Below are 27,513 nucleotides of genomic sequence, written 5' to 3' on the forward strand. Positions count from 1 at the left end.
AAAATATCTTTTCTTGTACAGATGTTTATTAAAACTCATACATGTACTACATCATCTTATATCTAGCTATGATAATTGAAAATGGTAAATGCATCTTAGAGAAAACAACCCGACTATAGAGCAGAAAACATCCAAAGGCCAGCAATTGGTCTTCTACACAGCGACACAATCTAGCACTCGAAAGCAGGCTTCAGCTGTTTTCTAACAAACTTGCATACTCGATCAGCGTCACACTTAACTGAAAAATATGGCAGGACGGAAAAGGGCCTATAGCTATTTTAGGATGGTAATGCATTCATATAAAGGAGAATGGAAAACTTTGTAATGATTTCGAAATAAAGAAAGCGTTGGTTCAGAATTACGGCATTGGTGGTTGAGTGGTCTAAGTAGTCGGACTACTATATCATCAGCCTGTCTAATTACACTACAAACCATTAAAGTCTGAAATGGCCTATATCTGTACTCGACTGTACTGATTTTTACTCGACCAGTCTGAATTGGTCTGATTTTTACTTGACATTACTCGACCCCAGTCTGAACAATACTTGACTGTACTGAATCGTACTTGACCCTTATCTTTGCCGTTGAAAATAGTCTGAACTATTACTCGACCAGTCTGAAACAGTCTTAACCCATTCTCTACATGTACTCGACCTATTTTTCCAGTCTAAACCATACTTAACCAAAGGTCTGAACAATACTCGACCAGTCTGAACCATACTAGACCAAAAAAAAAACCTTTACTTTTTTAACTGTTAAAATAAATTTCTTTTTAACTGACATATATAACAGCCAACAAAATTTATAAAAGATTTTAACCTTATAAAAAAAAAATATATCTCTGATTATATTTAGAATAAAAAAAATATATTATATATAATTTATATCAAAAAGGGATAAAATCAAATAGATAAATAAAATTGTTTTTCTGATAAGTGGTGAAATATAAAGTATAACCTCTGCTTGGGGAAAAACTCATAAATAAGACCACACCTGGTCAGAGGTATTAAATTCTAAATAACAGCAACATTGATTCAAAATTGCAACATCCTGTTTAAATTAAATAACAAGGCCTTTCGAATATACATGTATGTACTAGATAAGTAATACATGAATTTAAGGAATAGGGCTTTCTTTTTACCTGTAAAACACACATGTACTGAGGTAATTAGAACATATTAAAGTGCTGTATGTATGCCATGTTAATTTGACAAAAAAATACTTAAATTAATTGAATTTTTTTTTTACTATTACTTTGGAATGCATTTCCTTTTTTAAAAAGGTTATCAAGGATTGCTATGGAAATTCTATTATAATGATTATATATTAAATTCTTGGTTTAATAAAACAAAACAATTAAGCTCTCATTTTTTTTTTAAATTTATTAGTTGTTTTATATACTATTTTATATATATCTTATTAAAAAAACATTCACTGCATTATTACCTGAACTCAACTGACACCATAAATCTATGCTAGGCTTAAGTTAATGGTGAAAATAGTCCAGTTACCATAAAATACTTCCGAAATATTCATAAAATTTTGAATAATATTAAAAATATTAGTCACAATTCATTTTTTTAGATTATTTGATCAGCTTGTTTTATTTATATTCTAAAAGTTGATATATATTATTATGTAAGTGTTGATTAATATTGAGTTGAAGTTATATTATGATTGATTATTGTGAAATTTTCATTTCAATACTGTACATTTTTAATTTCAAGTTTTATTAAAAAAAATCCTAAATTGATAAAATTCAGTTGATAGATACAAAGAATAGGTCTAGTTTGGTTAAGACTTGGTCGAGTATGGTTCAGACTAGGTCGAGTACAGTTCAGACTAGGTCGAGTACGGTTCAGACTCTTATAAAACAGTTAAGAACTGGTCAAGTACACATTCAGACTGTTAAGTATGGTTCAGACTACAGTCGAGTATTATCAAGTAAATCTCAGACGAATTCAGACTGGTCGAGTAAAAATCAGTACAGTCAAGTACAGATATAGGCCATTTCAGACTTTTAATGGTTTGTAGTGTTAGAGGTTGTTAGTTCAAATCTTGACATGACAGGTGCGCTCGACTCCAATATTAATTTACTAGGATTGTCAGAATTCCTATCTAAGGTCAGTGGGGCAGGCACCAAAGAGAGGCGAAATATACCAGAGGGACTTTCGAATTCATACGTTGCAAATAAACGTACAATACCATGTCTTAAAAAGAAAAAAAAGACCAACAGAAAAACCAACCAAAAAAAAAACAGAATACATAAAACACATCACTCACAGCAATACTAAAACTTTAACTTAGCTTAAAGAAGAACTTACGCAAAATGGCAATAATGACATAAATGACTTCTAACAGTGACTGGCAAATCAGCTCTAGAGCTCAATTAAACTTTTTAAAATTTATGTCTTCGTTATATGAAAATCAAACATAATCCCTCTTGTTAGCGGTTAAGTGTCATTCCATCATAAACTAAAATTCGTATCCCAACAACTTGCTTTTCATTAAGTTAAGCATACGAACAAAAGCTAACAAAATGGGAAACGCACTACAAAACCTCGTTTGTCCTAATAGCATACAAGGACCAACCTGTTCAATAAAGTCTAAAACGCGATAATGTGAAAACAGAAGTGCATAACGGTCAATTAACTAGTGATGGCGTCCGTAAATTTTAAGGAGAGGAGGTCTCTTCCAAGTTTACAAATTGAAACCATAGGTTCGATATATATCTTTTAGCATCTACCAAAACAATATGGTAAGAAATCAAAGAGCTTGAAATTCCACATTTTGATAACACAATAACGAAAGAAAATAAATCAAAAATTATAATGCAGGGCGGATTTTGAAAATTGGACCCCAGCTATGGTAGGAGGATAATGTACTTATATATAATTGTATACCGGAGAACAAAATATAATGTAATGAATGGGAAATAAAGTAAGCTTTTAATCATAATCACGGCTTTGGTGGTTGAGTGGTCGTTCCTTTTTATGTTAAGCATTGTGAATGGTTTTCTTTAAGGCGATTTTTCAAATTCACATGGGGAATGGTGCTTTACAGTGTTGAATATCCTTTTTATGACCGTGTCAGAAAAAACCAAATATAATACTGAACGTTTGACCTTAATAAGCGAGAAAATCGGATTAAATAAAAAAAGGATTGAAGACAGGAATAAACAACTAGTTAACACCTTGAACAAATCAGATAATTAACGATTGACTGAAGGCTGAGTTGTATTCCTAATAGTGCAAGAGTAAATTTATATACAAATATATCATAAAGCTGTGTTTAATCTTGAACTCAAAGTAAGTGATTACATTTTAAGCAAATGTTTATCCTTGTGTCTAAGACAGATTTACATTAATCAACGACATGTAAACATTTTGTAACATTAATTTAACGTCGCATTAAAACAAGCATGGTAATATATTTTGTAATAATAAACTTTTAGGGGAAATTTTAAATCTGATATTTATCACATGTTTCTCATTGTTAAATCCGGGATCGTGTTGTTCCTTCGAAAATTAAAAAAAATCTGTAATAAAAGTGAAATATCTTTTATGAAATATGCAGTTAGACTTGAAACTGCATGTTATTGGGATAATGGGATAATGCACTGAAATAACATCATGTTTGCGACTAAAGTGTATGAAATATGCCTCAGCATATTTGTTATGCTAAGTGTGCTAGTTGATGAGCGTGTTTTTGCACAGGTATGTTTTATTTACATTTTTGTAAATTTTCAGCATATCTTTTATAAATGCTATAAGAGCATTTGGTAAAAACAAAAGATAAGCAGTACTCAGAATTCTTGTATTTTTTATACACTATGTGTCTATCCGTGTCTGTCCGTCAGGTCTTTTAATCGCTTTCACGTGAACAACTGTATGCCGGATTGATTTTTATAGACTTATACACTTATCTTAATTTTTGTTGCAGACTTTAAAACCAGAGATAAAGTCGATGCATATTTCATCAGATATCTACTTCAGATTTGCTACAACAGTAGTGGAAACTAAAATACTCAACATAAATCAAGAAGCATCAGAAATAATGTTTGATATGACTCTACCAGATTCAGCTTTTATAACAGGCTTTACAATGTAAGACTATATTGCTTTGATGTATCATTAATTGCTTTACACTAGGAATTCTTTATATCATTTGACAAACGATATTTGACTATCAATACATTTATATATATTTGCTCATATTCAATTTACTACAGATACTCCATAATAAGCAATCAATTTAAGTAAGAAAATTCAAATTTTCTTTTCTTTTCTTGTTAGTGTAAATAATTAAACAGTACTTACATGAGACAGAAAACAATTTCATGATGAATGTGATACACAAGTCAATTTATTTTATTTGGTCGACTAAAACTCGGTGCACGTCAAAAAATATTTCGGACACAACAAATATAAAACTTCTGTCGAAGAGAATATCTGTACATCAGCAATGCAAAACTAACAGTTTATAATTGCTATCTTAAAATATCGAAACATTAAACAGATTGATATTTCCTTTGAAACAATTGGTGTCATTTCTCTTCGAACGTCTTCTGAACAGATGGTAAAAGCCGTTATTATTTGGTTAGCATCAGAAAATATGTGCGACATAATTACACAAACACACATTGATGTTACTGTAAGAAGCTTAACTTGTTTATGAACTTATAGATTACGACAAATATGTCATTGTCAAGATACGGAAAACGGGAAAAAAAATGTACAAACTGTTTAATTGTCTTCAACATATTGATTTTAGTTGGTTTTGTGTTGCACGAATTTTAATGTTAGGCAAAGGACATGCGAAATATATCAAAGGGATATTCTAACGCATTAGTCGAAAATCAAATGACAATGCCATGGCAATAAACGAACATCCACCAAAAGGCAGCAAAAAGATGTACACACAAAAAGCCAGAAACTAACCACTGTGCAACACAAACCCGACACTGATGGTGATCTCAAGGAAAGGCTTTATTGCAGTAAATATATATAACAAGTTCCTCTAGGAAAAAGAAAGAAATTGTTATCAGTTTTTTTGGGTTTGGAAATTTCTATTTGTATATTGCGACAACATAACACGATATTTTGTAATACAGGGAAATAGGAGGCAAACGATATGCTGGTAATGTCAAAGAAAAGGAGAAAGCAAAGAAACAGTTCGAAGAGGCGAAAAGTCGTGGAGAAAGTGCAGGTCACATTGCTGCTTCGTAAGTAAAAGCAATAAAAATTCATGCTGTATTACTTTTCAAGCAAACAAATTGTAAAGCAACCAGACTAATTTCATTTTATGGTTTTGAACTTGTATTAATTTTGACTTTTGGTTAAAAACTGTAATCATGAACAGAGGTATATTTACATTATATAACTACCTGCTTTAGTATAACTCATTCATCATAAAATATTTATTTTAACAGTCCAAGAACTTCAAACAAGTTTAACATACTTGTTAATGTGGAAAAGAATGCATTAGTGATATTCAAACTGAAATATCAAGAATTGCTAAAACGAAGCCTTGGCTCATATCAGCACGTGATATATGTAGATCCTGGTCAAATAGTGAAAGACTTTAGAATACAAGTGTTCATTAGTGAGTCCAGAGAAATCATAGATCTAACGATGCCACCATTAGAAGGGAAGAACACAACTGGTAAGATTTATAATAAGATGAGGATTAATGGCCAATCAACTTTCTACAGATAACAAATCATATTGAATATTGTTTCTTCACTTAAGCAAAAATAAAATATGATTTAGATATCATGATTTATATTTTACTGATTTATCGACTTCAGACTTCTTCATAAAGAAATAAGGAGCAGCCTATTAGACACAAATCGGCAAATGTATTCAGGGTAACTACCGAGGTTAGCCGATTGCCACGTTACATGTTTCGTGACTAAACGGTTGATAACGTTTAATACTAATTACAAATTTCAAACTGTATGTTGATTAGATATATATATAAGGAATTATATATAAAAGTCTCACGTGTGTGTTATTTGGTTGAATCAGGAAGACACCATCTTCAAAACCGGAGTGAGTTTACGGTTTATTTAAAGTCAATGTGTAATTTATTATAAACACGACTGAAACTACGCTATACAATATGTTATGTCGTACGATAATCTTCATATATCCATGAAATGTGGACTTCCATCACCTAAGATTGATGCCAGTAAGTGCAGCATAGTCAATATTAAAAAAATATATTAACAGAAATGCTAATTCCCTACGTAAATAAAGAAGAAGAAATTCATGAAACCTAACGAAATCAAATATAAAACTATGCCAACCCACGGAACGAATGTAAATAAATATTATATGTCTGACTTGGTTGCAAAGGCTGTCATCGTAGTCAAGTTTTTCATACTTCATTTTTTAAACTTCCTATATTTTGTAATTTACATTGAAAAAGATATTTAAGCCACAGGAGGATGCCCGGTTAAAACCCTTTTGTCCCCACAATAAAGCATTTTTACCAATATGTTAAAATGTAATCTGTCAGCTATTTGTTTGAAGGTAGAATACTTCTGTTTTATAAAAATGGGCTGTTTTAACAATGCAATGCACATGCAGCAGTTAACAGCTATAATAGTTTCGTTCAATATTAATTAAATCTTCACAATTTTAGCATGTGTGCTATTCTAAGACGGTTTTTGTTTAGTGTGGAATTGAGCAATGTTGAAGGAGCAATTGTTTTTGTGCATTTTACAAAAGCATTTGATTAGTTAGAATGGGATTTTATGCTTGGAACTTTGAAACATTTGGGGTTCAGAAAATTTCAAAAATTCACGGGAAATCCGACAAGACTGTCCTTTATCAGCATTATTGTTTGTTTTGGCTGTTGAAATTATGGCTCTTAGGTTGAGGAATAGCAACAAAGTAGAAGGAATCACTATTAAGTTAGATGGGAAAAGTGACAGCATTACAATTTCACAACTAGCAGATGACACAACATAAATTTTGTAAAGATAAAAACGATATAATATCTGCAAAACATAAAAATGTTGGCTGGTTTTCAGGTTTACTGGTAAATAGAAATAAATTAAAACAGAAGGATTATGGATTGGGAAATTCAAATCATGTAAAGATAGAATTGCGGGGATTAATTGGGGAAATAAACCTATTAAAGCATTGGTTTTTTTTTTGGACATGATAAAGAGGAATTAAAAAAAAATTAAATTGGGATTGTAAAATAGAGAAAATGATGAAAATGTCAATTCACATTGCGATAAGACGTGTCACGGTACTTGTCTATCCCAAATTCATGTATTTGGTTTTGATGTTATATTTGTTATTCTCGTGGGATTTTGTCTGTTGCTTGGTCCGTTTCTGTTTGTGTTACATTGAAGTGTTGTGTCGTTGTTCTCCTCTTATATTTAATGCTTTTCCCTCAGTTTTAGTTTGTTACCCCGATTTTGTTTTTTGTCCATGGATTTATGAGTTTTGAACATCGGTATACTACTGTTGCCTTTATTCAAGACATGGGAAAAAAGAAATCTTTCAATTTTAGGGAAAATACTAATTTTTGTTGTTACGGCCAGAAATCGCCTTCAAATTGTAGCCAACAAAAGACACAAACCAATAATAAAATTTAACAATATTTATTATACAAAAGTTTACAAGAAGTATTACACAAATATTACTGTCAACTTAACTGTCAAAATATGAGTCCAATTTTTTATCTTTATCTGTATCCGGATATCTTTCGGAATCCAATCTGAATATTACGGTCACAATCCAGTATGATGTTGTTTGTAGAATAAAAGTGTCAATCCAAAGGCTATGAATATTAATGTCTATCGATGTCTAAGTCCAAATCCAAGAGTGAGCGTTTAACTTTAGTGTCTGTATATATATAATTGTCAAGGAAAATTCTAGAACAATCTATACTGGAACATCTTAGAAAGTTACAATGGCAGTTTCTAGTAAAATGTAGAAGTTTATATAACGCATCTTTTATTAGGATCATTCTGGAAAGTTCCAATCATTCTGTAATTGTTACAGTGATTTCTAAACTGCACAGTTCTAAGATTATTCTGTAAACAACTATCAGGCCATACAACACAAATTAGGCCAACATAAATAAATACAATAATTACAATATCATAACACCTCCCCCCTTAAAAGAAGTTTTAGTGTAACAAAAACTTATCATGAATAATATGAACAAAAATACATAGTATATACAAAGTGTTTTAATAAGCTCTAGATAAAGCATCTGCTATTACATTATCTTTACCCTTAATGTGTTTTACAATTACATCATATTCCTGTAACAATAAACTCCACCTAGTCAACCTCTGATTCTTGTTTCTCATTTTATGTATGAAGGTGAGAGGATTATGATCAGTACAAACAAGAATAGGATATACAGTGGGATTCAAATATACATCAAAATGTTGAAGTGACGACAACATTGCAAAACACTCTTTTTCAATAGTTGAATAATTTTTCTGATGTTTATCTAATTTCTTGGAAAAATATGATACAGGTTTCTCAACATTATCATCTGTCTCTTGATATAAAACAGCTCCAATTCCTACATCGCTTGCATCAACGGCAAGTTTAAATTGTCTTTCAAAGTTTGGAGTAATCAGAACTGGACTATTAATTAAAAGTGATTTGCTATTTTCAAAAGCGTTTTGACAATTTTCATTCCAGATAAATTTAGAATCTTTTCGTAAAAGATGAGTCAGTGGTTGAACCACAGTAGCAAAATTTGAACAAAATTTTCTGTAAAATCCAATCATGCCTAAATATCTCATAAGTTGTTTTCTATTTGTAGGAGGAGGAAATTTGGAAATAGTTTCCACTTAAGCCATAATAGGTTTCACTTGACCTTGGCCAACTGTATGCCCTAAATAATCATCAGTGGCCTGACAAAATTCACTTTTACCAAGATTAACAGTTAAATTTGATTGTGACAATCTATCAAAAGTATCATACAAATGTGTTAAATGCTGTTCCCAGCTATCGCTACATACAATTAGATCATCAATATAAGCATAACAACAGTTTAAATCTTTTATAACATTATTGATCATTCTTTGAAATGTAGCTGGTGCACTTTTCATGCCAAACGGCATTACAGTATATTGAAATAAACCATCTGGTGTAACAAAAGCTGATATTTCACGAGCCCTCTGTGTCAATGGAACTTGCCAATAACCTTTCAACAAATCAAATTTGCTCACAAATTTTGTTTGACCAATGTTGTCAATACAATCGTCTATCCTTGGAATCGGATAGGAATCAGATTTTGAGACTGAATTTACTTTTCTGAAATCAGTCACGAAACGAAAGGTTTTATCTGGTTTTGGCACAAGGAGACAAGGAGAGCTCCATTCACTGTTACTCGGCTCAATAATATCATTGTCAAGCATATATTTAATTTCTTTTCTCATAGCTTCAAGTTTGAGTGGATTGAGCCGGTAAGGATGTTGCTTAATTGGAGAAGCATCTCCTACATCAACATCATGACAAACAGCAGTGGTTTTGTTTGGCACATCTGGAAAAAGATTTTTAAAAGAAAATACCAAAGTTTTTAATTCTTCTTTACGATAAAAAGACAGATGTGCAAGTTTTAAGTCTAAATTTGACAAAATTTCTGAATTTTTCAATCTAACTGTCTCTTCCATAGTTTTAGAACTAAAAGGTGGTTCAATTACATCTGGTTTGTCATGATTGTTCTCAAATTTAACCATGCCTAAAGTGGCAACTGGTTTACTCTCACATTCATTAGTACGCTCAAAGTATGGTTTTAACATATTAATATGACACACTCTGCTTTGTTTGCGCCGACCTGGAGTTTTTACAATATAATTCAAATCATTGATTTTAATCTCTATTGTATAAGGACCACAATATTTAGCCTGTAAAGGATGTCCAGGGACTGGCAAAAATACAAGTACCCTATCACCAGGCTCAAAAACTCTGTCCCTGGCATCTTTATCATACCATATTTTCATCTTGTTCTGTACATTTCTTAAGTTTTTCTGAGCAATTTGACAAGCAGTATACAATTTTTCTTTAAATCTAGATACATAGTCTAAAAGATTCAGGTCAGTATGTTCAGTTAGCCACTTTTCCCTAATCAATTTTAACGGTCCCCTTACAGTATGGCCAAATACCAACTCAAAGGGACTAAATCCAAGGGATTCTTGAACAGCCTCTCGAACTGCAAAAAGTAGAAAGTGAACTCCATCATCCCAGTCTCTGTCAAATTGAAGACAAAAAGTTCTAATCATGTTCTTCAATGTTTGATGAAAACGTTCTAGCACCTTGAGATTCTGGATGGTACGCAATTGATCTATACTGAGCAATCCCTAACTGGTACACGACTTGCTGAAATAAACCTGACATGAAATTTGATCCCTGGTCGGACTGTATAGACTTAGGAAGTCCTACTAATGTGAAAAACTTGATAAGTGCTTTGACAATAGTAGGTGTCTTTATATTTCTTAGCGGAATAGCCTCAGGAAAGCGAGTGGATGTACACATGATTGTCAATAAATACGCATTTCCAGTTTTGGTCTTTGGTAAAGGTCCAACGCAGTCAATTAGAACTCTGCTGAAAGGTTCGTCAAAGGCTGGAATAGGCAGAAGTGGTGCTGGTGGTATTTTCTGGTTAGGCTTACCAACAACCTGGCATATATGGCATGATTTGCAGTATTCTGTGACATCATTTCGAAGTCTGGGCCAGTAGAAATGCTGCAAGATCTTAAGGCAAGTCTTCCTTATACCTAAGTGTCCAGCCAAGGGGGTGTCATGGGCAAGACCAATAATTTCTTGCCTATAAACTTTAGGCACCACCACTTGGTATACCACTCTCAATTCCTCCTCTGGGGTAGCATCAGGAGGCCTCCACTTCCTCATTAAAATGCCGTCCTGATGGAAAAAGCATTCAGCCACTTTGTCTGCTTCCTCCTGTGGTTGAGCCCTCTTGCAGAGCTGAAGAACCTTAGGGTCTTTATTTTGTTCTTCCAAAAAGTTCTTTCTGTTTAATGAATGGCTGTTTTTGTCTGGCCATGGCATAATTACATTCTTGTTAACATAAGTTGGTCTTATTATGGCCTTTTCTTAGCTACCAGGACCTTCAATGTCTGCTAGGAAAGTGTCAGAAAGGTCCATGTAATCAAACTGGTTTTCTTGCAAATCCTCATCTTGTTGTTTTCTAGCCATCGCCCTAGTTACAACACAAGCTGGATACAGTTCAGCATCATCTTCAGGTTATTTAACATCCACAACCGGTTTACTGGTAGCAATTGGTTCAGCAACCACTTTGTTCCTAGCTAGATCATTTCCTAGCAAAAACGTAACACCCTCAACCGGGAGATTAGGACGAACACCCACAATAACTGGTCCAGTGATCAAATCTGACTTCAGATAAATACGATGGAGAGGAACATCTATACAACCTAACTCTACACCTTGTAACAAAACGGAGGCACCAACAAAAGTCTTCTCGGACAAAGGCAACACACCGTCTAACAATAAAGACTGAGAAGCTCCAGTGTCCCGTAAAATCTTAATAGGCTGAAGAGTGGTATCATCAACAATAGACATAAAGGGTTTATATTCCTCCATGTAATCACAAAAACTGGACTTAAAAGCCTGACTCGCAGGACATTCCAACGTACTGGAAATATAAGGTATCGTACAAGCACTGGACTTCGGCTTATTATCTCGTTCATTCTTTTTCTGGAGTCTAAAACAATCAGCCATCAGGTGACCAATTTTCTTACAATAAGCACAAATCAGTGACTTCTTCTCAAAGTATCAAATTTTGGACTAGACATATTATAATTGGACTGACTCTTATTCTGTGCAACAGGCTTACTATCAGTACGCTCAGTACTTTGATTTTTGTAATTTCCACTTGAAGTATTAACATTTTGACTCTTGAAACTTCTTTTATGTGAAAGGGTATAATTATCTGAAATTACAGCTGCATCATGTATTGTCCCAACAGTTTTGTCGTCTAAATGTGTTTTTAAGTCTAAATGAACACATTGTTTGAACTCTTCTAATAACATCAATTGTCTTAGGTTATCAAAATTGTTATCTGTTTTCTTTGAAGTAAGCCATTTATCAAATAGATCTTCTTTTTCCCGAGCAAATTCCATATAGGTTTGCGAATCAAACTTTTTATAAGATCTAAATTTCTGTCTATATGCTTCTGGTACTAGTTCATAAGCTTTCAAAACTTCCTGTTTGACCATGTCATAATCGGAACTTTTTTCTGATGGAAGTGCGGAGTATATTTCAGCGGCCTTACCCTCAAAAACACTTTGTAGCATTGTAGTCCAATATGGCTTTGGCCAATTCAAATTATGAGCAATTTTCTCAAACTGTGGAAAATATTTATCGACTGTTTTTTCACAAAATCTGGGAACCAAACGTATATTTTTTGCTGCATCAAAATATTCTGATTTCGACTGGACTTAAGTGTTGCTTTCTTCCTTGACCATTTCAATTTTCATTTTTTCCATCTCTAGCCTTTCCTTCATTTCAAGTTCTTTTAACTTCATTTCAAGTTCTTTTAATTTAAATACATCTTCTTTCTCTTTTTTATCCATTTCTAACCTTTCCTTCATTTCCAGTTCTGCCTGTTTTAATTTAAGTTCATCTTCTTTTCTTTTCTCCATCTCTTTCATTTCCAATTCTTTTAATTTGAGTTCATGTTCTAATTCAAGCTGTTTTAATTTAAGGTAGCACAATACAAAGATTTTGTCACTCCCTATCAGACAACTTTAAACTAATGTAATTCATTTCATCCTTCTTTATATTTTATAAATGAGGTACCAAAAGAAAGAAGAAAGATTAATCTTTCAAATTGTGATAATTTCATTATGACATAATTATTACATAATTAATTATTATGTAATTAGTTGCTATATTGTGATGTCCACACTTGAATGAATTTAGCTTCTTTGTTCTTCATAGCATCCCAAAATATTTTATATATTCTTGTACAACACAGCTTGACCTCCAAAACTGTGTCTCAGATTTCCAAAAACATCAATAGAACAAATTTTATACCCTATTGAATTTAGTGGTCTCTTATGAATTGATGTTGCAAACTTCATTGAAGATTTATGAGAGAATGAAATACAATAGGAAAAATCTGAGACACAGTTTTGGAGGTCAACTTGTGTTGTGTAAGAATCTATAAAATATTTTGGGATGCTATGAATAACAAAGAAGCTAAATTCATTCAAGTATAGACATCACAATATGGCAACTAATTACGTAACAATTAATGATGTAATAATTATGTCATAATGTAATTATCACAATTTGAAAGATTAATCCTTCTTCTTTCTTTTGGTACCTCATTTGTAAAATTTAAAGAAAGATGAGTGGAATTACATCAGTTTAAAGATGTCTGATTGGGAATGAAAAATCTTTGTATTGTGCTACCTTAAAGGCGTCAATATTTTCGACCTTAAGTTCAAAAGCCTCTTCACCTAAAATTTCTGCGTCAACTAATTTGTCTATAATCAAATTTTTTATAATTTGTTTTCTCATAGATACTTTAAGATCTAATTTCAGATGTTTAGCAAGCAACACTAATTCCTCTTTCTTTAAATTATCAAACCCCTCCAGGTCTGGCGTTTTCAAAACTTTACCGGCATCAAATGCCATTTTGCAGAATTTTGTTGGCTAGTTATAATAAAAATTACTAAACAAATTTTGAATAAGATATTTTCAGTATCCCGGACGAGCCCCCAATTTCTGTTACGGCCAGAAATTGCCTTTAAATTGTAGCCAACAAAAGACACAAATCAATAATAAAATTTAACAATATTTATTATACAAAAGTTAACAAGAAGTATTACACAAATATTTCTGTCAACTTAACTGTCAAAATATGAGTCCAATCTTTTATCTTTATCTGTATCCGGATATCTTTCGGAATCCAATCTGAATATTACGGTCACAATCCAGTATGATGTTGTTTGTAGAATAAAAGTGTCAATCCAAAGGCTACGAATATTAATGTCTATCGATGTCTAAGTCCAAATCCAAGAGTGAGCGTTTAACTTTAGTGTCTGTTTATATATAATTGTCAAGGAAAATTCTAGAACAATCTATACTGGAACATCCTAGAAAGTTACAATGGCAGTTTCTAGTAAAATGTAGAAGTTTATCTAACGCATCTTTTATAAGGATCATTCTGGAAAGTTCCAATCATTCTGTAATTGTTCCAGTGATTTCTAAACTGCACAATTCTAAGATTATTCTGTAAACAACTATCAGGCCATACAACACAAATTAGGCCAACATAAATAAATACAATAATTACAATATCATAACATTGTCCATCTGACGAGTTAAGCCTTTTTCAACTGATTTTTATAGTTCGTTCTGATGTTGTACTGGTATACCACTGTCCCAGGTTAGGGTGAGGGTTGGGATCCCGCTAACATGTTTAACCCCGCCACATTATATATGTATATGCCTGTCCTAAGTCAGAAGCCTGTTATTCAGTGGTTGTCGTTTGTTTATGTGTTACATATTTGTTTTTCGTTCATGTTTTTACATAAATAAGGCCGTTAGTTTTCTTGTTTGAATTGTTTTACATTGTCTTATAGGGGCCTTTTATAGCTGACTATGCGATATGGGCTTTGTTCATTGTTGAAGGCCGTACGGTGACCTATAGTTGTAAAATTCTGTGTCATTTTGGTCTTAGTTGTGGATAGTTGTCTCATTGGCAATCATACCACATCTTCTTTTTTATAATTATTAAAACATCAATTTTGCCTTTGTTTACATTCTTGGGAAGTGTTTGCTTAACTCCTGTAAATTATCTTAAAGAACTATAAACACGAAGCTTTAAATATATTTGGGTTGGGAAGCCAGACAAAGTACAAAGAAACCTGATAACACTTGCATATGAAAAAGAAGGTTTACAAATGGTCGATTTTAAAAGTTCATTTTTGTCGCTAAAGGCATCATCGGTATATAGACTTGTTAATGGTAAATTTGCCAACTGAAAGCTTATACCTTTTAAATATCTAAAAGTGTCTAATAATATTTTAGCTATATTCAATATAAATTTAGATGATATAAAAAAATTAGAATATTTTAAATATATTCCAGAATTTTATAGAGAAGAAGTAAAGTCCTGGATTTTGACTGAGGGTGGGCAAACAAAACAACCAGTAATATGTATTAGAAAACAAACAGTATGGGGGAATAAATTTATTGCATTTCATAATAAACTAATTATATTTAAAAACTGGATTAAGAGTGATATAATTTACTTAAATGCTATTCTAGATAACACAGTGTCAGTTTCAGAAAATTACATGTTGAACAAATCAAAGTGTAAAGTAAACTGAATTTCATAAATTGAAACAATCCATTCCACAAAATTGGATTGACATAGTTAAACAAGAAAATTCTGTCCAAAGTAAAGTTAATGTCCAGAGAAATAACATCACATGGAAAGATCGTTATTTTGAGACTATACTTTTTTAAAATAAAATGTTATATGACTCTCTAGTGAATCGTAAAAAAAATGAACCATCAGTAGGGATAAACAGTTGGATTAAAATTATACCTGTGCAAGAAGCTCCAAATATGAATTCATTATATAACTTTTATTATATCACCAGCCCAGTAGTCAACACTTCGGTGTTGACATGAATATCAATTATGTGGTCAATTTTATAAATTTTATAAATTTCCTGCTTACAAAACTTTGAATTTTTCGAAAAAAAACTAAAGATTTTCTTATCCCAGGCATAGATTACCTTAGCCGTATTTGGCACAACTTTTTGAAATTTTGGATCCTCAATGCTCTTTAACTTTGTACTTGTTTGGCTTTATAAATATTTTGATATGAGCGTCACTGATGAGTCTTATGTAGACAAAACGCGCGTCTGGCGTACTAAATTATAGTCCTGGTACCTTTGATAACTATTTACACCACTGGGTCGATGCCACTACTGGTGGACGTTTCGTCCCCGAGGGTATCACCAGCCCAGTAGTCAACACTTCGGTGTTGACATGTATATCAATAATGTGGTCATTTTTATAAATTTCCGGCTTACAAAACTTTGAATTTTTCGAAAAAAACTAAGGATTTTCTTATCCCAGGCATAGATTATCTTAGCCGTATTTGGCACAACTTTTTGGAATTTTGGATCCTCAATGCTCTTCAACTTTGTACTTGTTTGGCGTTAAAAATATTTTGATATGAGCGTCACTGATGAGTCTTAAAAAAAAGTAATTTAGATTTTTCATTTGGCTACAAAACTACAGACAACAAGTATTACTCAATAACTTTTTTGATTACAATTATTAGTTTTTCAATATATAAGTCGTACTATGTATCTGAGCAGAAAACAAAAAATATAGACGTCTACAGAATTTCTGTTAATGAATACACAAAGAGAGTAGATACCAATATTAATGGACATAATACAATGAGTCCAATGTTACCTACAATTAAAAGAAACCTAATCAATGAATAATTTTTCTAGTATTGTTAATATAATGTTTTGTAAACAAAATGAATGTCAATTAATTTATTCAGATGATTATTCCGTGGGTAGTCAGTGGATTGTAACAGGTTACGTCAAAAGAAACTTTGATTCTTGATTGTTTATGTAATAAGCAATATTTGATGAACAAAATTATTATGTAGCTAAAAAAACCAACTCTCTTCATATTTTCAATATACAAGATATCGTTTCTTTTTATGATATCTATGTTCTTTTCAATTTTTAATGTTGAGATACGTCGGCAGTTATTTACTTTTATATTGAGATATTAAGATTCTGGAAAGCAAGAAGAATGTATGTGGGGATTTTTGGTCCGACAAAACACCCTGACTTCAGCAAAGTATCAAATATCCAGGACAATATAAAGTGATCATATATATATTTTTTCGTTTAAAACAGAAATAAAAGATGTTTTAATATATAAACACGATTTAAAGCTTTAATGTCGTTTTTTGTTTTCAGATGTTAGTAAAATTGCTAGTATCAAACATGTTTCACCAAAGAGAATTGACATAACATACGCTCCAAGTGTTGAGAACCAGAAAGCAATGTCACAAGACGGTATCTCTGGACAGTTTAAAGTGAAATATGATGTTACCAGGGACAAAGATGCTGGAGATTTATTGGTATTTTTTTCTGTTTTTTTTCCTTTTTTACTACAGTTCACATGTTTATATAAATGGTTATTTTTTTCCTTTTTATGGTACTTTTGATAACTATTTACACCACTGAGTCGATGCCATTGCTGTTGGACGTTTCCTCTCCGAGGGTATCACCAGCACGGTATTCCGCATGAATATCTATAATATGGTAATTTTTATAAATTTCCTGTTTTACAAAACTTTGAATCTTTCGAAAAAAAACTAAGGATTTCCTTATCCCAGGAATAGATTACCTTACCCGTAAATTTGCTCAACATTTTGGAATTTTGGGTCCTTTATGCTGACAACTTTGTACTTGTTCGGCTTTATAACTATTTTGATCTGAGCGTCACTAGTGAGTATTATGTAGATGAAACGCGCGTCCGGCGTGTGAAATTATAATTCTGGTACCTAACTGTTTTTGCTTCAGTTTTCGAACGAACGGAATCAGAAGAGTTCAGTTTTTTGCTATCATTATAACATTAACAACCATATTAGGAAATCAACTTAAAAAAGGGAGAAGTTTTTTATTTGACTAAAGAACTCTCAACAACACAATTTAACAACTAACCATATCTATTTTATGTGAACTATGTTGGTGAATTATTATCTCATTGACACTTACATATCTTCTTATTCTCTTTATGGTTTAGTAGAATAAAAACTAAAATACACTGTATTAAAGAGAGACCCAATTTACACACAACAAATAGAAATGAATAATTAACGTTGAGATATAGTACTTGACCGATTCATTTGATGATTTTGCGCCACTGTTTTATAGAAAAACCCAATGCTAAACATCTTTTTCTTGAGGCTAGAAAATCAGAGTATATTTTTATTTCTTTAAAACAGGTAGTGAATGGATATTTCGTTCATATGTTTGCCCCAAAAGACTTTAAGCCACTTTCAAAGGATGTGATGTTCGTGCTAGACAAAAGTGGGAGTATGTCAGGTAGAAAAATTATTCAACTTAAAGAAGCGATGAAACTAATCATGCTGGATATGAACCCAACAGACAGATTTAACATTTTGTTTTTCGATCACAGTTTGGATTGGTTGAGCAAAACTGACATGTTACAAGGGACAAAAGTAAATTTTGGTTCTGCGGAGAGGTTTATAGAAGCCGTTACTGCTAGAGGAAGTAAGTAATATAATCACATGTTGTTCAAGAGACAAACTCACGTATCAATTAATCTTTTTTGTTTAGTTTTTACCTTTTGGTTTGTTCTAATCATAATAATCTTCCATTACAAATAAACTCATAATAAAAAATAGGATTGACATTTTGTATTTGCACCAGACTTGTTTTTCGTCTACAAAAGACTCATTAGTGACGCCGGAATCAGACAAAGTTAAAAAGGCCAAATAAAGTTCGAAGTTGCAGAGCATTTTGTTGAACTTTTCTATCCAAAAAAAAATAAATTAATAAATCTTCCTGAAACCCTGATCTCAATGAAGAAATTGACAAATTGGGGATTAATAAAAAAAAAAACAGATTACGACCAAATTAAGATTTTGGTAATCTGTTCATTTCTATTTATCAACATTCCAAAAGTGCATGCATATGGAATATACTATGTATATATTTATCAGTTGATTCAATTCTTCAGACTTTGCGTTTCCTATTCTGATTTCAGAATTACAATAAATAGGGTAACTGTTAACCAAAATCTAGTATTCCAAATAGTAAAATTCTGGTCTTCCCATTGAAATGTTTACTGACGCATTCACCAGTTGGTTGACCGTTATGAAAAATCTGTGTTATAGATAACCACTGACGTCGTTATTTGACGTTATCACAATCCAATTTTATTTTCCACAATTGCGACACCAACAGCTGAAACGTATCATTTGATTTCAAAGCTACCAATGTTAAAAAACGACATGAAAAAAGTTCTCACGATCAATTTAAGCCTCGAATATTTTTATGCATGCACCTGATAAGGTTGAAATAGTTAAATGCTAAATTAGGTACTTACATGTAGAAATGAGAGATGTATATAATCCTATTTGTTCACTCTTACTTTTCTTTTTACTATCAAGAAGAGTTAAGCCCCAGTCCCACTAGACCACGATCGCACCACGCTCACCGCGATCTAAAATAAATTTAGATCGTGGTGAGGTCGCGGTATGAGCGGCATGAAAATGTAAATTTTCGTTGCTTTCACGATGCTACTACGTCCTCTCTACGCTTCTACAAAGATCCCGCTACGATTATACCACGTTCTCACCGCGCTTATTCTGCGACCTCACTACGCTTATCAAGATCTTTCTACGCTCTTCACGCTTTCACTACGACCATACCACGAGTTATCCGATTGCAACACGATCTTACTGCGATTATTACACGTTCTTACCACGATTATACTACGTTCATAGCGCGATCTTACTACGTTCTCAGCAATAACGTCAACATCGTGATCCATACCAATACAGTTCAATTCCTTCTATTTCTGATTAAATCGTAGATTTCTCGGAAACAATACAGTCATGCCACCAAAATCTACCAGAACACGTGGGCATAGTGGTAGGAGTTGATGTAGAGGCAGGGGGAGCAAAGTAACGAATCCTGGTCAAGCAGAGATGTCGGACCGACCAATCCAACCTAAATTACAACCTATTGCTGGTCCATGAAGCTCAATCACGATATTTTAGTGAACGATAGCAGAGATGACATAGATGTATCAATATATATAGGAAGATGTGGTATGAGTGTCAATGAGACAACTCTCCATCCAAGTAACAATTTATAAAAGTAAACCATTATAGGCCAAGGTACGGCCTTCAACACGGAGCCTTGGCTCACATCAATCAGCACGTTATAAAGGACCCAAAATATTACTAGTGTTAAACCATTTAAACGGGAAAACCAACGGTCTAATCTATATAAAAACGAGAAGCATGGTTGAGCCGTTAGAGCAATGGATAATTACATTCAAACAAACAAAATCTAGGGAGCTTTTTTTATATATTTTATGTGAAAATGACAATGAGAATGATGGTCGTAGTATGAACGTAGTCAGGTCGTAAGAAGAGCGTGATGAGGACGGCAAGGGCGTGCTAGAATCGTACTATGGTCTTGAACAGCGTGGTATAGTCGTAGTGGAAGCGTAGTTGGGTCGCAGTGAGAACGTGATGGTCGTAGTGAGGTCGTGATAACGTCGCTGTGCGATCGTAGCGCAGTCTCTCCGAATAGAATCACGCTTTCGCTACGCTCTCGCTACGATTGTACAGCGACCTTTGCGATCTTACTACGATCTTAGTGCGCTCTCACTACGCTTCTACTACGACCTAATTTCGCCACGACCGCACCACGACTGTTTTGAACATGTTCAAAGTTGGCCACGCTCTTCACGATCTTGAAGACCTCACCACGACCGTGATACGACCTTACTGCGATCTCCACGATCGCACTACGATCATCAAAATTTGCATTTTTTTCACAGATCGTAGTGCGATCGTGGCCTAGTGGGACTAGGGTATTAACAAAATATATATTTATATATACAACGCATATATTTGTACATAAAATAAAGTTATGTATGCTAAATTTCGACCCGTTTCGGTACACTCTCAAACTTTTTTTTTTCATTTTTTTTTAAGTAGTAAATTCCCTTAAGTATAAAAAACAGTTTATAAACAAATATACAAAAGAGAATGAAATTTTCCTGTATTAGAAATATCACTTCTATAGATGAACCAATATTTTTTGGACTGTATTTTCGTGTTAATTTGAAAAATAAATCTATTGATTGTTTTAGTTACAGATATTATAACGTTTTTAATGACGCAATTTCATATGAATTATTTCTTCGGTTTTATAAACTAGAATAACGGTGTACGAATTCAAAACAACAACAAAATAAAAACCAAAACGATAATCTTTGAGAAGATCTCCAAAGCTTCATTCCACAACGTATGTAAGTGTATAAATCGCCCCTGACTAGACCAGTTTGAAATCGAACGCATTTGAGGGTCATTAAAGAGTCGACAAACTAATTTGAAAGAAATATAGAAAGTCTTTCCAAAGCAAGAAAAATACCCAACAAAACAAATATTTTATCTATGAATGTCTCTTTAATAAAGAATAGCTCAATATACCGTTGTGTCCTTGACTCTAAAATTGAGCACACACTCGTTACACTTGAATCAGACAACAAAAGGCTAAGTAAGATTTCAAATGAAAAGATATCTTTAACTCTTATGTGTAGATAGTTAAATAAGGGAGACTGTAAGGTATTGTTATTAATCTTATTTACTATTGTAGGTACCAACATTAACAAAGCAGTAAAAGAAGGAATAAAATTATTGAATAAATACCTTGATACGCAGAAGTCAACTATCTTAATGTTTCTAACTGATGGACAGCCAACTGCAGGAGAAACACAACCTGCCTCAATTTTACAAAATGTAAAATTAGCCAATGAGGCTAAAATTCCAATTTTTAGCTTAGGTTTCGGAAATAATCTTGATTTTGACTTTCTGAAACAGATGTCATTACAAAATAATGGATTTGCACGACGAATATATGAAGATTCTGATGCCTCTTTGCAGATTAAAGGATTATATTCCGAAATTTCATCGGCTTTATTGACAAATGTCACGTTTAGTTATGCTGGTGATGTCAATATGAATACACTCACCAAGAACCACTACAAGTATTACTTTGAAGGTTCCGAATTGATAGTTGCAGGGCAAATGAGATCTAAAGGTTCTAGCATCGTACCCAGTGTCAAAGGTTGGAATAATGGATACACAGACTTGGTATGGAAACAAAGACCAGTTCCTGAACTCAAGGCAATAACCAAGGATTCTGATCTGTCAATGATAACAGAAAAGATGTGGGCGTATCTCACAATAAAGGAGTTGCTTAAAGATATCGAGGGTGACATTACAAATACAAAAAAGGACGAAATTAAAGCTAAAATCATATCTTTGGCCTTAAAGGTATGTTTATAAATCATTTTTTACGCTTCATATATTCAAATGTTATGAAAATGTGCTAATATTCCACAACACAACATCTGTTATTTTTTAATTGTTAGGGGCTTGGAAAAAAAAAATCCAAGAACGTTTCATGTTTTACTCAAATAAATGTTTGAAGTTACGATTTTTTCAAATCAATTAACAGTAATTATACAAGTTTGTTTCATATTTTGTATTAACTGATTGAAGACGATTTTCAGACGGCTTGATAGTTTACCAATTGCTCTTGTGAATATTTAAAACACATATTAGTATTGCAATTTTCACGTGGCACTTTTTGCTACATCAGTTTTTGTTTCTAACTTTGACAATATAGGGTATATAGCATACACTAGAATTTCATGTATTTTAAAATAACTTATGCATGGTCAGATCAGAGATTGACCATTAACCTGTTTAAGTTTTCTTAATGTACTTTAATTAGACTGATTAAAATCTACGAATATGCAGAATACAAAAAACTTTGCGCGTAGAAAACTTAAAATTTTAGTTTCAATATATTGATGAAACAATTTTAAAACAAATAAAAAAAGAAAATCAAAGACCTGATTAATGATAAAGTAAAATAAAACAGAAATATGTCACACATCAACCAGCGACCTCAATTGAATAAGAGGGACATGGGAACAGTCACTAAAAAGAAAAAAACATGTTTACGAGAGTAAATTACTTTCCAAATTAAGAAAATGATATAACGTACTACAAGATAAGAACAAACTGTAAAATTGAGTACAAAAGGCTTTGACTGATAATTCTACACAAAATGCCCTATCCCCAATCAATTATTTGACAGTATCATTTTTAGTATGACAATTTTTGTTTCCAAACAATTAGAAATGATAAGTGACAAAGACAAAAGTATAACTTCCGTTTTAGATCGATATCCTTTGAAATTATGTTTAAACAAATACTTAAAAGTTAACACAAAACACAACACAGCAAACATAGGTCTGAGCAACAAGAATGTAGGTAAAATGTATTTTTAAATGACTAACGCGTTATCGATAACTTGTTTACAATAATTGGTTTCATTCATGGCAGGTCATAATTAATCGGTCACACTAATTTTTAAAAAATAAAAGTTTTATGGGCGGATAATTTAACAAAAATTGAAAGGTTACATGTTTACCATCAACAGATTTCCTGCTTCTACTTTTCAATTCTTTATCAGTATCTAGATATCATGTATATTAGCAGGAAGTTCTATTTTATTTTCTTAATTTGCCTAATTGTGGACTATTAGTCCCCGAGGGTATCACCAGCCCAGTAGCCAGTACTTCGGTACTGGCATGAAAATACGGATTTTTTTGTGTTATTAAAATTTGCTGTTACAAAATGATAGAAATTATTATAAATTAAGGAATGTATCTCCCTCATGCAAAGCTCTGATTCCTTTCACGGATTTGGCTATACTTTTTGGACCTTTTGGATTATAGCTCTTCATCTTTTATATAAGTTTTGGATTTCAAATATTTTGGCCACGAGCATCACTGAAGAGACATGTATTGTCGAAATGCGCATCTGGTGCAAGAAAATTGATACCGTTAATTTTATTACTATCACTGGGTCGATGCCTCTGCTGGTGGACTATTAGTCCCCGAGGGTATCACCAGCCCAGTAGCCAGTACTTCGGTACTGGCATGAAAATACGGATTTTTTTGTGTTATTAAAATTTGCTGTTACAAAATGATAGAAATTATTATAAATTAAGGAATGTATCTCCCTCATGCAAAGCTCTGATTCCTTTCACGGATTTGGCTATACTTTTTGGACCTTTTGGATTATAGCTCTTCATCTTTTATATAAGTTTTGGATTTCAAATATTTTGGCCACGAGCATCACTGAAGAGACATGTATTGTCGAAATGCGCATCTGATGCAAGAAAATTGATACCGTTAATTTTATTACTATCACTGGGTCGATGCCTCTGCTGGTGGACTATTAGTCCCCGAGGGTATCACCAGCCCAGTAGCCAGTACTTCGGTACTGGCATGAAAATACGGATTTTTTTGTGTTATTAAAATTTGCTGTTACAAAATGATAGAAATTATTATAAATTAAGGAATGTATCTCCCTCATGCAAAGCTCTGATTCCTTTCACGGATTTGGCTATACTTTTTGGACCTTTTGGATTATAGCTCTTCATCTTTTATATAAGTTTTGGATTTCAAATATTTTGGCCACGAGCATCACTGAAGAGACATGTATTGTCGAAATGCGCATCTGGTGCAAGAAAATTGATACCGTTAATTTTATTACTATCACTGGGTCGATGCCTCTGCTGGTGGACTATTAGTCCCCGAGGGTATCACCAGCCCAGTAGCCAGTACTTCGGTACTGGCATGAAAATACGGATTTTTTTGTGTTATTAAAATTTGCTGTTACAAAATGATAGAAATTATTATAAATTAAGGAATGTATCTCCCTCATGCAAAGCTCTGATTCCTTTCACGGATTTGGCTATACTTTTTGGACCTTTTGGATTATAGCTCTTCATCTTTTATATAAGTTTTGGATTTCAAATATTTTGGCCACGAGCATCACTGAAGAGACATGTATTGTCGAAATGCGCATCTGGTGCAAGAAAATTGATACCGTTAATTTTATTACTATCACTGGGTCGATGCCTCTGCTGGTGGACTATTAGTCCCCGAGGGTATCACCAGCCCAGTAGCCAGTACTTCGGTACTGGCATGAAAATACGGATTTTTTTGTGTTATTAAAATTTGCTGTTACAAAATGATAGAAATTATTATAAATTAAGGAATGTATCTCCCTCATGCAAAGCTCTGATTCCTTTCACGGATTTGGCTATACTTTTTGGACCTTTTGGATTATAGCTCTTCATCTTTTATATAAGTTTTGGATTTCAAATATTTTGGCCACGAGCATCACTGAAGAGACATGTATTGTCGAAATGCGCATCTGGTGCAAGAAAATTGATACCGTTAATTTTATTACTATCACTGGGTCGATGCCTCTGCTGGTGGACTATTAGTCCCCGAGGGTATCACCAGCCCAGTAGCCAGTACTTCGGTACTGGCATGAAAATACGGATTTTTTTGTGTTATTAAAATTTGCTGTTACAAAATGATAGAAATTATTATAAATTAAGGAATGTATCTCCCTCATGCAAAGCTCTGATTCCTTTCACGGATTTGGCTATACTTTTTGGACCTTTTGGATTATAGCTCTTCATCTTTTATATAAGTTTTGGATTTCAAATATTTTGGCCACGAGCATCACTGAAGAGACATGTATTGTCGAAATGCGCATCTGGTGCAAGAAAATTGATACCGTTAATTTTATTGACTTTTTGATTGTTTGATTGACAATCATAATTGAGTTTTTTTTTTTTTTTTTTTTTTTTAACAAAACAGAAAAGAAAGGATATAATATATACTTTCAATTACACAGAAACAGTACAAGAACATTGAAAAAATACAAAAAGCAAATGCACAGTGCTTTCATTACAAACATTATAAATTGTAATTATAGGGTTTTAAACTATAAAACATGTCACTAACAACAAAAAACAAATGTATAATTTCAGTATCAATTTGTCACACCTTTTACATCTATGGTAGTTACAGCACCCCAGCTTCGACAATCAAGACCATTCAGACAAAGTGAGTAAATAATCCCTAAGTAACAGAAACAAACACTCAAATTAGAAAAACACATATGTTACCCTCCAAAATTTGATTTATATATTCATTATACCCCCGCTTTAAAAAAGGGGGGGTATACTGTTTTACCTCTGTCTGTCAGTCCGTCCGTCCATCAGTCCGTCAGTCAGTCCGTCCCACAAAACTTTCGTCACATTTTTCTCAGGAACTACACATCCACCCTTTCTGTAAATTGGTATTAACATTTATATATGTCAGCCATACCGTGTGATGCGTTTTCAGATTCATCACTTGACAACTTCCTGTTTACCGAACACTTGTATGATTTTACACATGATAGCCAAATTGAAAATTTTCGTCACATTTTTCTCAGGAACTACAATACAAGGATTTCTGAAATTTGGTTTCAGGATTTATATAAGTCAGCTTTACCGTGTGATGCGTTTTTAGATTCATCACTCGACAACTGCCTGTTTACCGAACACTTGTATGATTTTACACATGATAGCCAAGTTGAAAATTTTCGTCACATTTTTCTCAGGAACTACAATACAAGGATTTCTGAAATTTGGTTTCAGGATTTATATAAGTCAGCTTTACTGTGTGATGCGTTTTCAGATTCATCACTCGACAACTTCCTGTTTACCGAACACTTGCATATTTTTACACTATTAATATTATCCACTTGCGGCGGGGGTATCATCAGTGAGCAGTAGCTCGTTTTAGTTTACAAACTTTGAAATTGTAGTATTTCAATTAAAATTGTTGTCGCATTATAAAATCAATTTATTTTTAAGAGTAACACATCCTTTATAAATTAATGAAAGCATAATAACTGGCGAACTGATAAAAACCAAGATATAAACAAAATATTATGAAAATGTATATTTGTATAAAGAGCCATGATATCCGGAGCACCTGAGATCACCCCTAGTTTTTGGTGGGGTTCGTGTTGTTTATTCTTTGGTTTTCTATGTTGGGTCATGTGTACTATTGTTTTTCTGTTTGTCTTTTTCATTTTTAGCCATGGCGTTGTCAGTTTGTTTTGGATTTATGAGTTTGACTGTCCCTTTGGTATCTTTCGTCTCTCTTTTACATGACATACAAATTGATATTATCACGAAAAAAATTAAAATTACAAGAAAAGACAGAACTCCGAGGAAAATTAAAAATGGAAGGTTTTAATCATTGAATTATTCGATAAAATAACATGGATTACATATAGGTCAGACTTTCAGATATAACAAACTCACCCGATTACTTCCGACAAGCGTCAAATTGTTGTTGTGATAATGTTACCTTAAACCGAACACAAGTTACATTTTGATTATTGCTCCAAAACAAAGGACTGAAAACAATTTATAAATAACAGAAACCCCGTCGAATCTTGATCATTTATGGGATAATTAATCTCAAAGTAATTACATAGATAATAAGAGTGTTGAATTGCAAAAACAATCATTTATATTGATCCACATTTAATGAGTTTCTATACATAGATTTAGGCCATGCAAATTCTCAAGGTAGCAACAGTTTTCAATTGCATTCTGGCGATTTAAGTGCCAGCAGTTTTAGAATCGCAAGTAGACCGAGTGGCTGTGGCGGTAGCTGTGGTGGTGGAGGTGGTGGTGGCGGTGGTGGCGGAGGCGGAGGAGGCGTAGGAGTTGGAGATATTGATGTTAGTGACGGTGGTGGCGGAGCACATGGTAATTTTCTATGA

The 27,513-nt window shown here is 32.9% G+C and overlaps 1 protein-coding gene across 1 annotated transcript; it reads left to right on the forward strand.

Annotated features, from left to right (window-relative positions):
• The first annotated feature begins 3,571 nt into the window (after positions 1–3,571).
• Positions 3,572–27,513, forward strand: LOC139517949 (inter-alpha-trypsin inhibitor heavy chain H3-like). Its single transcript, XM_071309549.1, has 9 exons — positions 3,572–3,716; positions 3,943–4,106; positions 5,114–5,224; positions 5,432–5,664; positions 16,997–17,160; positions 18,031–18,319; positions 21,446–22,125; positions 25,718–25,793; positions 27,293–27,513. The coding sequence occupies exons 1-9, from the start codon at positions 3,633–3,635 to the stop codon at positions 27,511–27,513; spliced, it is 2,022 nt and encodes a 673-aa protein (XP_071165650.1). The 5' UTR covers positions 3,572–3,632.

Source organism: Mytilus edulis, chromosome 1 (genome assembly GCF_963676685.1).
Source record: "Mytilus edulis chromosome 1, xbMytEdul2.2, whole genome shotgun sequence".
In the NCBI taxonomy this organism is placed as follows: domain Eukaryota; kingdom Metazoa; phylum Mollusca; class Bivalvia; order Mytilida; family Mytilidae; genus Mytilus; species Mytilus edulis.

Bases quoted from the DNA above. Each gene is read 5' to 3' on its own strand.
- LOC139517949 (XM_071309549.1), top strand. From the start codon at position 3,633: ATGTTTGCGACTAAAGTGTATGAAATATGCCTCAGCATATTTGTTATG. The intron at 4,107-5,113 runs GTAAGACTATAT...TTTGTAATACAG, and splicing joins TTTATAACAGGCTTTACAAT to GGAAATAGGAGGCAAACGAT. The intron at 5,225-5,431 runs GTAAGTAAAAGC...TTATTTTAACAG, and splicing joins GCAGGTCACATTGCTGCTTC to TCCAAGAACTTCAAACAAGT.